Genomic DNA, 14,506 nt, shown 5'->3' with positions numbered 1-14,506 from the left:
TTCAATATTATTTGTGCTGTAATTAATCTCCTTATTTGCATCGCTCATCATCCATACAAATATAGGCATGCAAAACATTGAGCTTTATATGTTTACTGTCAAGTCAAGATACTGGACCATTGTTTAATGTCATCTTAAAGTACATACATAACTGAGTTTATGAAAAGTGATCATAAAAACTGACACAGTACTTCAGAATAGTTTTGCATACACTAAAACACTGATACCACTGCAGACAAATGACGGCTAATTTATACAAAGGATACTTTGGGAAGTTAGTAATTTATGACTTGATCATTTTCATTGAGCCATTAACCCCATAAATGCCAAAAGCAAGATTGGTAATACAAAATGATGGGAGGTTTCATGTCCATAGAAACATAAAAACAAGTTTTGAAGGATTAAAGTTCACTCTGTGCCTTCCTCATCTTCAAGTGTTTTACGAAAGCGTTTGCGGTTTAATTTCCTGCCACTGTTGAAGACAACACTGGTCACCTTTTTGTCTTCCTCTTCCTTCTCTTTCTCAGGAAACCACTTCCTTTTCTTCTCTTCATCCTTCCATGAGCCAAGATGATGAAGAGGTGTAGACTCTCCTTCTTCATTCTCTTGTCCATCATCCAAGTGTTTAAGTCCAACCTCTTCCTTGCTAAGATGGTCAAGTTTGTTCCTGCTTTGATCTTTGCTCTTGGGTTTAGTGAACACAATCTTGTTCTCATAGCTGCTGGCATGATCCTGATTGAAAGCTGGAGTGAAAGTCTCCAACACGACATTCTGAGACCTCTTGCTTTCTTGAAGCCCTTGTATGTCCTGTGGAGCCACCTGGCTATTCTTTCTATCACTGGTTTCAGGGATATCTTCAAGGCTGTAGTGGGTCCAGCGCTCAGGATGTGCAAGATAGTTTGGGAGCTTTTTACCCAAAGGTTGTTTTTTGGTTGCCTCTGGGTCAACATCACACTTCCCTTGAGCTACATGTGGAGGTGACGGTGGAGCAGGACGCGCAAACATGCCATCAAGAATGTTGTCTTCGCCTAGCTGTTTAGAAGCGAGCTTTGCAGCACTATCCAACTGTGCGAAGATGTCCTTGCTACGATCACAGAAACCAGAGCTCCCACCTGTCAGTCTGAAAGTGGGACTGTCTTGAGGAACAGGCAGGCGAGGCCGAGCATCTTCTTCCTCTTCCGAGGAAGACGACAAGTCCTCAACCTTTCTGCTAAAATGCTCCGTGGGCTCATCAGGGTCAGAGTCGCTTAAAAACAGATCATCAGGAAGTTCAATGGCATCTCTATTAGACAGGCTGTTAGGGACATCCTTTTCTTTGCATTTTGGATCAGTCATAATGCCGCTACTCTGAGGTTAGGTAAAGGGATTATTAGAAGCTGGATATTTACACAGCGATACTAAGTGGAGGACCTACAAAAATTCAAAGAAAGAAATGTTGAATAAAACACTTGTATTTGAGATGTGCTACAATCTCCTGCTAGTACACTTAAATAGTAATAATTACAGTAAATAAGATTATATATGTATATATTAACTGCACATAATGTTAGTTCTGATAAGGAAACCAACTACATGAACTATGTAGAGGAAAGCATATGAGTAACTACTCACTCACCAAAAGGTTCCTGAGACACCTGTAGGAACCAGAATAATAGACAAGAGATTTTCACTCAGTAAACATACAAATACAGTTATACTGTAAACGGCAGGTAATCTGACATAACGAAGCACATCAATTTCAACATATTAATAATTATCATTAAAACACACACTTTTCCAGATAAATCTTGTGATACTTAAATGTGGTTCTCACCTGAACTCACCTGCTTTAAAATAGCAATACTCTTTAAAAAGCATGTAATACCTGAATTTAGAATAAAGATGAAATAATGTTTGGGTGTAGGCAGGTATCTTACTAGGGTTGATGACTCACAAGTACTGTGATCTGCTTAGTTTAGCTAAAATCGTCCCATCCAGACTGTTGATGAAAGTCATGGCCATGGCGTTCAGTATTGAGGCCTATATGCTGTAGAGATACAAACTTACAGTGAGACAACGTTTACTAAATTAGAAGATATATGAAATAGTTTCAATGTAAAAACTACAGCCTTTTTTAAAAAAGATTAATCATCATTACATGACATGAAATGGTCAGGGAACACAACCATTATCTGTGCAAGCATGCTAAGCTAACTAATTCGCATAAAGGAAACATCACAGCTAACGCTACTAACCTGCCTAAATGTGTTGACCAACTTTGCAACCCGAATTACTCGAGACTTCAATCTTAATGAATTTATAAGCGATATAAAACATCTGTCATTAGTACATTGTTTTTATTTGATCCGTGCTCGTCGTGAGTCCACAAGTACGTCGTATGGATGGACCCTTTTCACAGACTATGATGACGTGTTTCCGCCTCATGTAGCGTCGTAAATCTGGCAAACTTTTTTATATGTGCAATTTTTACAATTATTTGTGTACATTTATAACATTATACTTTGTACTATATTGCTCTGGAATAAGTTTTAAAAAACGATTTACCACAGCTGCGATAGGGTTTGTCATACAAGTGACCGAAAATGACTATCTCTAAATCTCTCTCTCTTCAGACTGCTGTAATCCACTGCTCTCTATATTTTCTCCTTCTTTTGGAAAGCTGTGAAAGCGTAATAGTATTTTTTTATTATTATTATTTTGCTGTCGGAGCAAACGAAGAAGCAATAAATAAATAAATAAATAAATTATATTTGCTGTGGTCTCCCATTCTCCGCTATACAAGTGTACCCTGCTATCGTTTAATTCCGCATTCCAAACCCGAATATATAAAGAGGTGCTTTGTGGGTAATGTAGTTTACATAGGTGAGCGAAAAGTCTGTTAAATGACCAACAGAGGGAGCAAATGCTCCAAGAACCCAAACATACGATCTACTAGGTCTTTCATTAAAAATTAATTAATATGTAGAAAATCACATAGTAAGGAAGCATCTTGCCCTTCTAACATTCTCCTTTCTAGGGAAAGGAAAAACATATAGATACGCCATATTGTTTTACATATTGACCTTGAATGTATTTAAAAAATATATATATCTATATATGTTCGTAATTGTGTGACTTAACATAGACATGGAAATAAGAAAAGTGACACGTTTAAGAGCCCCGTTAATACCTACACTCGTGCCAGTATGCCGACGGAAAGAGTTGGCGTGTCGGACACTCCCCTTTAAGACATCATCCTCATCATCATCATCATCATCTCATCCCGTTGCTGCTGCTGCCGCCCTAATTATTGATGTTATGGAGAAGAAAGCAAACGGAGGACATACAATTACTACATTCTCCTTACATACATATCGTTCAGCTTGAAAGCCGAAATCATATTCGGCAGGTTAATCAGACCGAAAAGGCAGATTAATCGATCTTCTCTCGCGATTGACAAAGATTTTTTTCATTGTCCCGTGGGGGAAAAGAAACGTACTAACTTATGATGAAGCGAATAACAGGAAAGACCAAGGAAGCCACTCTGATAGAAATGTCTAACACGTTGGATACTCAAATTGAAGGTAAGGCAACTGCTACACTTATGTAAAGCTAATGTCCATTGAATGGGAGTAGCCTGTATAAATTAAAAGTTGAATGTATGTAACAGCTGCGTTAAATCAGGTGACAGGATGTTCATCAATTCAAAAGCATACGATGGAAATAATGCAGAACTTATGTCAGGTATGTGTTGGGGGGATAGGGGAAACCCCAAAAATATATGCACACAAATACAAACCATGTATCCAAGTTGTATTGTTCTGAGCTTAAAATGAGTTTAATCCAGTGGAGTAACCGCTCTGAAGGATGAGCTGAAATGTCAAGGCATGGAAAAGTTCTGGTCTACATCCAGAGACTGGCATCAACTGGCACCGTACAAGTATCCTGCATTCCGTAAACTTGTTTTCAACATTGTCTAAAGCATTAAAAAGAGACCTGGTGTTCATTAATCTACGCGGCCATCTATGAATTTGTTTTGGAAATGAATAGGGAAACTCAATACGTGTCTCATTTCTAACGTTTCCTTGCCTGGAGGTCCTGACCACCCCTTTAATAATATTTCACGTTACTCTGTCTGGCCACATGGCTTGGCCTCAGTCCCAGTTTAACTTGGGAATCAAAGTCTGGTGTTGATGTGATTCATTCAGTGTTCTCAGGCTTTTTGACTCCAAGGACCCCTTGAAAATATTCACTCACAACCCCTTTAAAAAAAAAAAAAAAAAAGCTTTGAGTGTTCAGTGGAGCATTTTCACTAGAGTGAGAAATATGAGGTCAGTTTATGTAGTATTATGTTTTATTCATTTTATTTTGATTTAACTTATTTTAAATCAATTTAAGTCATCTTGAGGGTCCCTTGGAAGTGGCCGAGCCACTCTGGTTGAGAATCACGGGACTACCGGATCACCCAGATGTCTTTTTGATGTGTGTGTTTACATCTGGAAGACATCTTTTTTACGTTGTTTGCTAATCTGCAATAAGTCTATAAGACGTATGTCAATAAGACCTTCTGAGGATGTATTTGAGATGTTTGTAAATCTGATCTTTTTAAGATATTTAGTAGATGTTAATTAGATTGTGATGTACGTGTGCATTCTGGGTTGACCACAAGAATAGAATATGTTGTTGCAGAATATGGTATACTGTAGAGTTTGAAGTGAAATGTTTTTGGATGAGTATTGAATCAAACAAAAGAGCAAATTCTGAACATTATTGTTTTCTCTAAAGGCTGCTGGATCCAAAAACTGCATGCATTTTATGGATAGAATGTCCTGTACTGACATTTCAGCTCAAGGATGTGACAGATGTGTCATCTAACAGTGTAGTTTGATCTCACTGGTATTACTCAGCCTTTTTTTAAATGCTCTAAAAGAGCTGAGCAGAGCTGAAATGAATCAGTGTGGTGTCTGGTTGTTCCAGTCACCCTGAGGTTGTTTCCTGCAGAGGTTGACTAATGTTTATTAAAGCATTAATGCTGGAGTGGGTTTAGAAATGATGATCCAAATTCATTGGTGATTCATTGGGTAGTAATTTGATTATGCATCTCGAGCAAGACTGTGGCACTGCCATGGTTCACGTTGTTCTGTCTTAATTAAAAACTGTTCTAGAGATTTACAGTGCTGACAAAAGTTTTCCTTTCATTTTACTAAACCTGTACCAGTCACGAATGGGAATTTTTGGATATTCTTGAATATTTTTTGAAACTTTACATTTTAATGTGATGTTTTACTGTCCAAGTGATTCAGAAGCTACAGTTACAAGATTTACACATTTAATATACTTTCGAGTAATGGGTGCATAATTCACAGCAAAATGAACAACTGGCCACAACGGAGAGACTGCTCTAGAACGTTTATAAGCAGCTCTGCAAAGGCTTGTAAAACTTTTCTTAGTAGACAATCCATCTCAGTCTTTCCTCAAAACCCACTGCTAATGGACAGTTTATATCATCTGCATAAAATATTGTTACTATGCCACAGTGCTTCATTCAGCTATAAAGCTTCCTGTTGGTGCTGTAGCCTAATTGAAGTGTGGTAATAATGGTTCTTATCATCATAATTATTTCTATGGCATCATCAATATTGCATTGTGTGGCTTTTTGAGGCATTAACTGAATATGTCCACCCTCCAGCCTTGTCTTGTAAATGTCCTCTCTGAACCCTATAAAAAAGGGCCATGGAACTAGTAATTTCAGACATGTTAAAGGGATATTTCTTCCTAAAATTATAATTAAATCATTATTTACTTGTTATAACCCCATATGACTTTCTTTTTCTTCACACAATAGGAGCAATTGTGAAAATATTTTGTGGTCAGTGATGTCATACAATGGCAGTTTATGGTGACCGCCTCTTCAAGCTTTTAAAAGGATGCAAAAGTACGATTTAGAAGTTTAAAAATGATTGTATGACACTCATAAAATCTAATGTCTTATTTAGTGAAAATGCAGAATTTGCAAAACAAGTCGACGAGAAGATGCATTTCTATGCCCAGCCTTATGTGCATGAATCAGAAATCAAACAGAGAGATGAAACAGGCTGATGCAGCCACACATACACACTCAGAAGCTACATTCAGACAGAGAGGACAGGAGATCGCAGTGTTTTGGAGGTATTGGGTGTTTTGCTTCCCGAAATTGAACTGGAAGAACCGTAGTGGAAGGTGGAGGGAGCGTAATGTATGTCATGTCTTCTCCATTCTGAACAGATGTGTGTGTGACAAAACTCAGAGTGAAGAGAGCGAGACCTCATCAAAACAGTCAGTAGGTGTGACACCATCTGCAAAATTCAAGTAGTTTTTAACTGGCTAGTGAGATTCTGGCTTTAATATACTGTTATGAGTAAGATTTTGGTTACAGTGCTAGTTCACAGGGGACGGGGCTCCTAGTGTGACGGCACAAATAGAAATCAAGCGATCGTCAGAATGTCCCGTCATTTATCGTGGCTGGTTAGGACAAAAACTCTGATTAACATAGAAAATGTAGCTTTTATCATTTGTCATTGGCATCTGGTTAGGAAACCGTGTGACTGTGGCTGCCTTTAGGCTCTTCAGTTTGATTTCCGAGGACTCCGGTTCAAACAAATAAGTCTTGGCATAGAAATGCTTCTTCTCGCTGACTTCAAACTTTTCAGACATGTTATGTAAGATCTGTTCACTGGTTTGTGTGCAGCTATGTTGTTTTTTCTGTTGTTAATATCGCTGTTGGTCCGGTTGAGACAAAACAAAGCTGATTCTCTCTTAAACGCCCAGTTTCGCGAGTGGAGGCTGCGTGAACCGTTGCTCTCATGAACGCACACAGGTGAGCAACGGTCGGTCAAGAGTTTCACTAAATAATACATTAGATATTAGTTTGCTTCTTCAGAAAAAGTTATGAGTCACATACAATAATTTGTTAGACTTCTGAATTATAATTTTGCGTCCTTTTTGAAGCTTGAAGATTTAGTCACCATAAACTGCCATTGTATGACATCACTGAGCACACATCACTTTTTTTTTATTTATTTTTTTTTTTATACAATTTCTCCCTCTGTGTTAAGAAAAAGAAAGAAAGTCATATGGGGTTATAATAACACAGGAAACAATGACTGAATTTTCATTTTTGGGTGAATTATCCCTCTCTGCACTTGCATGTAATTACTTGTGTGTAATTTTAGAGATCATGTGACAAATCCCATTTTTAAAACTTTGTTTTACATTCCAGTTTTCAAATCTGTTAAATTAAAAATCGGAGTGACTATTTGCACTATGTGTTAATAGCACCAGCCACATAGCATGGCTATTTGCACTCAAATTGTGTGATGGAAACACAGAAATTGAAGAAAAACTGTGCCCCGAAGTGTCGTTGCAAGGCAAAGGGCGTAAAGATGGAGTGGTTGTGCGTTTTTCATGCGGATGACCCGGGTTCGATTTACCCCCTTTTGTCCCACTTTTTCTTGTTTCCACTCTTTTCTCCCCAATTTGGAATGCTCAGTTCCCAATGCGCTCTAAGTCCTCGTGACGGCGTAGTGACTCGCCTCAATCCGGGTGGCGGAGGACGAATCTCAGTTGCCTCTGCGTTTGAGACCGTCAATCCGCGCATCTTATCACGTGGCTTGTTGAGCGCGTTACCGTGAAGACATAGTGCATGTGGAGGCCCGCGCTATTCTCCGCGACATCCATGCACAACTCACCGCGTGCCCCACCGAGGGTGAGAACCACACAATATAGCGACCACAAGGAGGTAACCCCATGTGACTCTACCCTCCCTAGTAACCGGGCCAATTTGGTTGCTTAGGAGACCTGGCTGGAGTCACTGAGCTATCCAGGCCCCCTCCTGTTTCCACTCTTAATAGTTCCTATAATACTACCTATATATTAATAAATAAAAATGAATATAAAAGTTGATTTCCTTGCAGTGATTTGTTTACAGTGAAGGCCGGAGAGTTAATAGAAAGGTTTGATCCAGGTAAATTAACCATGGTTTTACAATAGTAATCTTGTAGTAACCATGTTTTGTAAATGTGAATCATTTTATTTTTGTCCCATAATAATATTGACTGTTGTTTTTCAAAGGGACTGAGTACTGTAATGTACTGTTGTGTTTGACAGTGTGACTTGCTGCTCTGTCTATTCACTCTGTTTATCAGTGCATTGTCACCCTGGCCTGTCATAGAGAAGACTGAGTCTCTTATCAGGGAAGACCTCATGGCATCCTGTTTAGAGACTGCAACATTGACACCCATGGACCATGAATAGATGTCCAATGCCTCCATCTCTCACACCATGCCTGACATAGTGGTGTTTGAGTGTGTTTGTTTGTTTGTATATATGTGCACATGTTTTTGTGTTCCCTTGACCTGTCATGTAAGGTAATACAGAGAGGAATTTAGTTACGGATTTACTTAACTAAAATGTTTCCTGACAATGTGGAGTCATTATTCAAATATTTTTTGAACTGACATTTTTTGTTTTTCAAAAGAGCAACATTTGAATTAAAGCTGTTTTGTTGCTGCTCCATTTGCAGTCAACAGTGAGGTCATGCTACGCTTGTCGGTAATCAGGAGAAATTGAGAGAGAGAAAGAGAGAGAGTTGTTGCTATGGCAACAGTCTCTATAATTTAGTTTTCCCTTTGATAGGAATACTGTATGAACAAGTAGTTGACCCAGTAAAGTTCAGGAATAAACTCATAAAGGGATCATACTTTTTAAGGAAACCTGTTTTGTTTAAATTATGCCTTCATTAAAAGTATATTGTGTCACTTCAGCATCAACAGATTAATCACAGGGTTCCCACAGTCATGGAAAACCTTAAAATTTCAGGGGCTTTAAAAATAGTGATTTCTAGGCCATGGAAAAGTTATGAAAATTTATAAAATCTTAAAAATCATGGAAAGTTCTATAGTGAATATACATTTTTCTAGTTTTCCTCTGCTTAAAAATATCACATCAGCTAGATTTTGCTCTTGTGAAGAGCAAAACAAACCACAATGATTTCTGATTAGTGAGAGAATCGTTCTTTTGTGTCTTTTGAGTGATTCATTAATGAATGTGTCTGAATCAAATTAATTTTAAAAATCTGTATCCAGCTATCCTTAATGACTGGAAATGTGGAGTTTGGTATGTTTGTCTTGTGTTCACATTTGTTTGTGTACTGGACAGTATGTATGTTACCTTGAACAAAACCAGGACATTCCAGAATGCTCATTGTTTGAAACCATCTAATAATGATTGCTTTCATCTGTATGTTTGCCCTGCTCTTGACCATACAGTCGAATTGTCATTAGGCTTTTTGTTTGACTACAAAGCCTGCATTTCCTCAGGGACACCATTGTGTCCTGTTGATAAAAAAATAAATACAGTTCCAGTGTTATTGTATTGGCTTTATCAACAGATCTTACCCTAAGCAGGGACACAAAATTGAGTAGTGTGGTTTGGAATTGGGGGTTGTTCTCAAATATACATCATTGCCTAATTATGTGAAATAACTGTTCAGTGAATGACCTGGTTCTATGGTGGTTCCTGACACACTTTTCTTGTAGAGATTTATGTGTTTTGTCATGCATTAAGGGTGCAATGATGTAAGCTTGATACATTCAGCTGATGAATTCATCCCCCCCCCCCCCCCCCCCGCTATAAAGAGTCTGCATTGACACGTGAGGTTGAATTGGAATTCATCCATCTTCATTTCCATTTTCTGAACAAACTTAACTGAAAATAGTGTCAGTCTGTAACTTTATCTGATGTAAAGATAAAAAAGTAACTAACATTGGTGTAGGACACTGGTTGAGTTACACTGTTTATGTGTTTACTAGGAAATTAATGCAAGGTTTGTATTTAGACAGGTTTTATCAACACCACTGCTGCTTTTTCCCTCTCTGCTTCAAAGTATTACACAAAGGTCCCATTCTTTCCCAGAAGGCCTAATCACCACCCATAATAGCATGATCACAGGAAGCCTGCGAGAACACAACACCTGCTAGCTCTTCCCAGAGCAAATATTGATCTAATCGCATGATAGAGACCAGGCCTATATACACCTATATTTCCAATTGCACTAGCAAACAGAATATTTATGTAGTGGTTTTAAAGAGAAAGTTCACTCAAAATTGAAAATTCTGTCATCATTTACTCACCCTCATGTTGTTTCAAACCCGTATGACTTTCTTTTATTCCGTAGAATACTAAAGGATATGTTAGGCCGAATGTTAGCCTCAGTCACCATTCACTTTTATTGTGTGGAAAAGAAATACAATGGAAGTGAATGGTGACTGAGGCTGTTTCACAGAAAAAAGAAAATCATACAGGTTTATAACAACAAAAGGTTAAAAGAATGATGCCATTATTTTCATTTTTTGGGTGAAAAAGTTGTTTGTGTGGTTTAAAAATGTTTCCTCCATCTTTCCACTCCTAACCATCTGACGGGTTAAGATGGCTGTGCCGTTCTGACGGGTTACCGGAGGACCTTTCAGGCAGGTACGGACAGAGATTAACTTCGTGTGCCACTTTTCTGTCCGTTCTCCACTCTGATATGCATCGTTTTCTCTCATATTCATTTCCTCTCATTTGTCTAGTTTATTTCTTTTTATTATTCAGCATTTTTATTATGTTTTGTCAGCGTCTCAGAGACCGTACTCTAATAAGTGTGCTCGTCTGTGATGCCACATGTTTGGGGTTGTGAACATTACTCTAAATGCTGCATATGTTGAATAAAATGTTGATGCCTTCATTCACTCTTTCATTCCTGTACAAATGTCGGTTCCTCTTTATCTGCCTTACCTTCATCTGCTCATTGCTTTATAGCTGTTAAATATTTCAAGGTCTTTGCCTGTGCTATAAGGCTGGATATGAGTCTGTCTAGCTGTGTCTTCCAGTCCTGCTGTCTGTAAAAATGCCAGAACAGACCCACTGTGTGATTATTTTTTTTTAGGTTGCCCAAGCCATGTGTTTACAGCTACTCTCATCAAAAATGTACTCATGCATTCTAAATGTTTTCATGTGAAACTGTAATAGAACAATGGCTGCTTGCATGTATATGATACAGGTGTAAATGTGAGAGATTGGTTTGATGGGTGAAGTGTTGTGTAGCTTCATGTTTTCTTGGTTTGTGTTGCTGTCAGTGCTATGGAAGGCACAAAGTGGCAATTCAAAGTTAAGAATGTGTGTGTATAATATATATATATATATATACATACACACACACACACACACACACACACACACACACACACACACTACCATTCAAAAGTTTGGGGTCACTTGCCTGAAATGTTTCTCATGATCTTAAAAATCTTTTGATCTGAAGGTGTATGCTTAAATGTTTGAAATTAGTTTTGTAGACAAAAATATAATTGTGCCAACATATTAATTTAATTACAAAACTAAAATGTTATTTAAAACAAAAAAAGTTTTTGAAATGGATGACTTGGATGAATAATTAAGAAAAGCAGTCAATAAGTGCCCAACATATAGATGGGAACTCCTTCAATACTGTTTAAAAAGCATCACAGGGTGATACCTCAAGAAGTTGGTGGCCATTTTGAAGATGCTAAAATAAAACACAGTTTTGATTTATTTTGGATTTTTTTAGTCCCAACATAATTCCCATATTTCCATTTCTATTATTCCATAGTTGTGACGACTTTACTATTATTCTAAAATGTGAAGGAAAAAAAATAAATAATAAAGAATAAGTGACCCCAAATTTTTGAACAGTAGTGTATATATACATACATACATATATGTACAGTATATACACTATATATGTATATGTACTGTATACATATTACATATAAACACCCACACACATTTGATATATAGTGTGTGTGTGTGTGTGTGTTTATATGTAATATATGCATATAAGCATACACCTTCAGATCAAAATGTTTGTAAGATCATGAGAAACATTTCAGGCAAGTGACCCCAAACTTTTAATGGCAGTGTGTATGTGTGTGTGTGTGTATATATATATATATATATATATATATATATATATATATATATATATATATATGCAGTATATAAAACAATCTGCACTATTGCACTTTTTTGGGGAGTTAACTATCTCCACTCTGTTTGGCTGGCGATATGAGACTTCTCCCTACTGTGGTGTGTGTGTGTGACATCATACACTAGCCTGGTTTTATGCATTGTGTGTATTCTGGTACAAAAACTCTCTGCCTGTCTGTTCCCCACAGGAAGTGCTTTTATCCCATGAATTTGGCTAGTCAGCTTACAGGCATTGACTGACTAACCAATGGAATGTCTGTCAGAGTGGGTGGGGGAGAAAGAAAAAGAACAGCAAAGACAGAGAAATGTAATATACTACTGCATTTTGTCAAGTTATGTGATATTTCACTATGTCAGCAATAATATTTATCAAACACATTGTATAACTTGAATTTACTTTAGCTAGAGCTTCTCTTCAGCAAAGAAAAATAAATACAAGATTCCTTTGGTCTCAGAAACTCCAGAAATCAATTTAGCTGTCATTCGAATATCTCTAGTCACTGCTTGTCAACATTTTTACTGCTCACCTTTGGCAGCTTTCCACAATGTGTGGGCAGGAAGGACTGAAAAACTCTATTTTTATGCAACCAAATATTTCCTGTTTTCCCAGTTACCATAAAGCACTTTTATATGTAGCGCTGATAAATACTCATGCCATTTTTGTCTCATGCACAGATAATAATGGCAGCATTAACTCCATCTCTGACCGAGGAACACAGCTGCCTGGTCATCAGGAGGTAAGATGTCAGACTGCTCTAATTTCATTCTGATTTCCTGCCATAGCTCTTCCTAGTTTTCAAGGGAAACCGAATGTTACTGTGAATTGTATTTTGTTGTAACATATTAACATGAAAAAAAGTTTTTTCTTTTCTTTTCTTTTTTTCTTTTTCATATTCTGAGGTTGTTAAAAGATGTGTGAGCAAACGAAGGCCATGAGGCTGCTAAGTATTAAGATCTTTCACATTTCTGTTATAAACATTTGTGTAGGGCCAATATAAACTTTTGAACTTCTAAGTGGAGCACTCGAAAACAGGTCAAAAGGTTTGGAGAGGCTGTTTCTCCCACAAGTACTCATGTGAATCAGTTAGAAGCTGTTTATGTATTATGAAGATAAAGATGATGATTGTTCCATTTGCATCAGAGATAGTGTAGGATGACCTCATCTGAGGGAACATTGGGCCTGATTTTGTATTCTTTTTAGTATACAACTGTTTTGCTGCAGCACAAAGGTCATGTTTCTACTTTGAAGTCATGTTAAGGCATCTGATTCCCCTCAGCACTGACTTTGGCATTTTCACATGCAAATATGTAAACATGAACTAAAAGCATCAATAAATTATGCCCTTGTTATTTTTGTCTTAAATGTACACTTTGCTACCATGCTGAAAAGACCAGCTTAACCAGCACACAGTTCCTTTGCTGGATTATTATTATTATTATTATTTTTTTTTGCCATGTTGTTCACCAGCAAAACAAAAAATCTATATGGTTTGTCTGGTAATCCTGGTTATTGGTTAACCAAGGATGTCTGGGTAAGGTAGCCAGAAAGCCTTGTTGGAACACCAGCAAACCAGAATCCCTTATTTTGGACCAGCATTCATGATACAATGTACTGTATGCTGGTGACCAGCTTATGCTGTTTTTTCAGCGGGGTAATTGTACATTCCTCCTCAGTGCAGTCAGCAGCACTATTTGAAGGAGTGTTTTTTTGGCAGAAAATGCTGTGTTTTTAGCTCAGAATCTCTGACTAAACCTAGGTAGAGATATAAATAACTGCATGGTTCTGAAATTACTCACCCCTGTGAAATCACTTTTGTGAGGGAGCATCCAGAGGTGAAGCTGTAGCACCACTCTGTAGAAAATCTACTAAATTATAAAGTATTACAATAAGCAGCATGGTTATCTCAGGCCCACAACATCGATGCAAGATATTTACAAGAGAGGTTCCAGTAGACTTGTCTTTTATCGTATGTCACTTTATGAAATGACGACTTTGCTGTGTACACATGCACTCTCTAACAAAGGCCTTAAAGGGATAGTTCAAACAAAAATAAATATGATGTCATTATTTACTCACCCTCATGTTGTTCCAAACCAGTATGACTTTCTGTCTTTTGAGGAACACAAAAGGAGGTATTAGACAGAATGACAGCTTCAGCTGTCACCATTTACTTGCATTGTACGGAAAAAGATGCAATGAAAGTAAATGGTGCCTGGGACTAAAATGCTGCCTACCATCTCCTTTTGTGTTCCACGGAGTAAAGCCATAGAGCTTTAGAACCACATAAGGGTATGTAAATGATGACAGAATTTCCCTGTCCCTTTAACTCAGACAGAAGAAAGGTATGTGTTAACAAGAAGTTCCCCCAGTTGTCTGTAGTAAGGAGGAGTCTGTAGTAAAACCGTTCATATCAGAGGTCTTTCTGTTAGAGTGCAGCACGTGACATGGAACTTTTATACACTACATTCTCCCTGTCACACGCCA

General features: G+C 37.6%; 2 protein-coding genes across 6 annotated transcripts in view; one reads left to right on the top strand and one right to left on the bottom strand.

The window, feature by feature from the left end:
- Nucleotides 1–109: 109 nt before the first annotated feature.
- Nucleotides 110–2,793, bottom strand: LOC127411600 (protein TSSC4-like). Of its 4 annotated transcripts, none has more exons than XM_051647317.1 (4): nt 2,235–2,793; nt 1,934–2,026; nt 1,616–1,634; nt 110–1,410 (listed from the first exon to the last, which is right to left on the bottom strand). In XM_051647317.1, exon 4 carries the CDS (start codon nt 1,333–1,335, stop codon nt 409–411), a length of 927 nt encoding a protein of 308 aa, XP_051503277.1. In that variant the 5' UTR covers nt 1,336–1,410; nt 1,616–1,634; nt 1,934–2,026; nt 2,235–2,793; the 3' UTR covers nt 110–408. The 4 variants fall into 4 exon arrangements, with proteins under 4 accessions (XP_051503277.1, XP_051503283.1, XP_051503274.1 ...); XM_051647323.1 differs by having other exon boundaries at nt 2,330–2,793; XM_051647314.1 differs by having other exon boundaries at nt 1,917–2,026; nt 2,235–2,792.
- A 458-nt stretch (nt 2,794–3,251) lies between these two features.
- Nucleotides 3,252–14,506, top strand: part of LOC127454826 (anoctamin-5-like) — a 50,172-nt gene continuing 38,917 nt past the window's right edge. Inside the window, exons 1-3 of one of the 2 annotated variants that reach the window (XM_051722281.1) lie at nt 3,252–3,563; nt 12,210–12,328; nt 12,697–12,758. In XM_051722281.1, the coding sequence (XP_051578241.1) occupies nt 12,269–12,328; nt 12,697–12,758 (122 nt within the window). In that variant the 5' untranslated portion in view covers nt 3,252–3,563; nt 12,210–12,268. The remainder of the gene's footprint in view (nt 3,564–12,209; nt 12,329–12,696; nt 12,759–14,506) is intronic. The other variant, XM_051722289.1, reaches the window with a different exon arrangement.

Source organism: Myxocyprinus asiaticus, chromosome 2 (genome assembly GCF_019703515.2).
Source record: "Myxocyprinus asiaticus isolate MX2 ecotype Aquarium Trade chromosome 2, UBuf_Myxa_2, whole genome shotgun sequence".
NCBI lineage: Eukaryota > Metazoa > Chordata > Actinopteri > Cypriniformes > Catostomidae > Myxocyprinus > Myxocyprinus asiaticus.
This window is presented reverse-complemented; position numbering and strand designations above follow the sequence as displayed.

What these genes read in the sequence shown, in the direction of transcription:
- LOC127411600 (XM_051647317.1), bottom strand. Translation starts at nt 1,335, where the DNA reads ATGACTGATCCAAAATGCAAAGAAAAGGATGTCCCTAACAGCCTGTCT.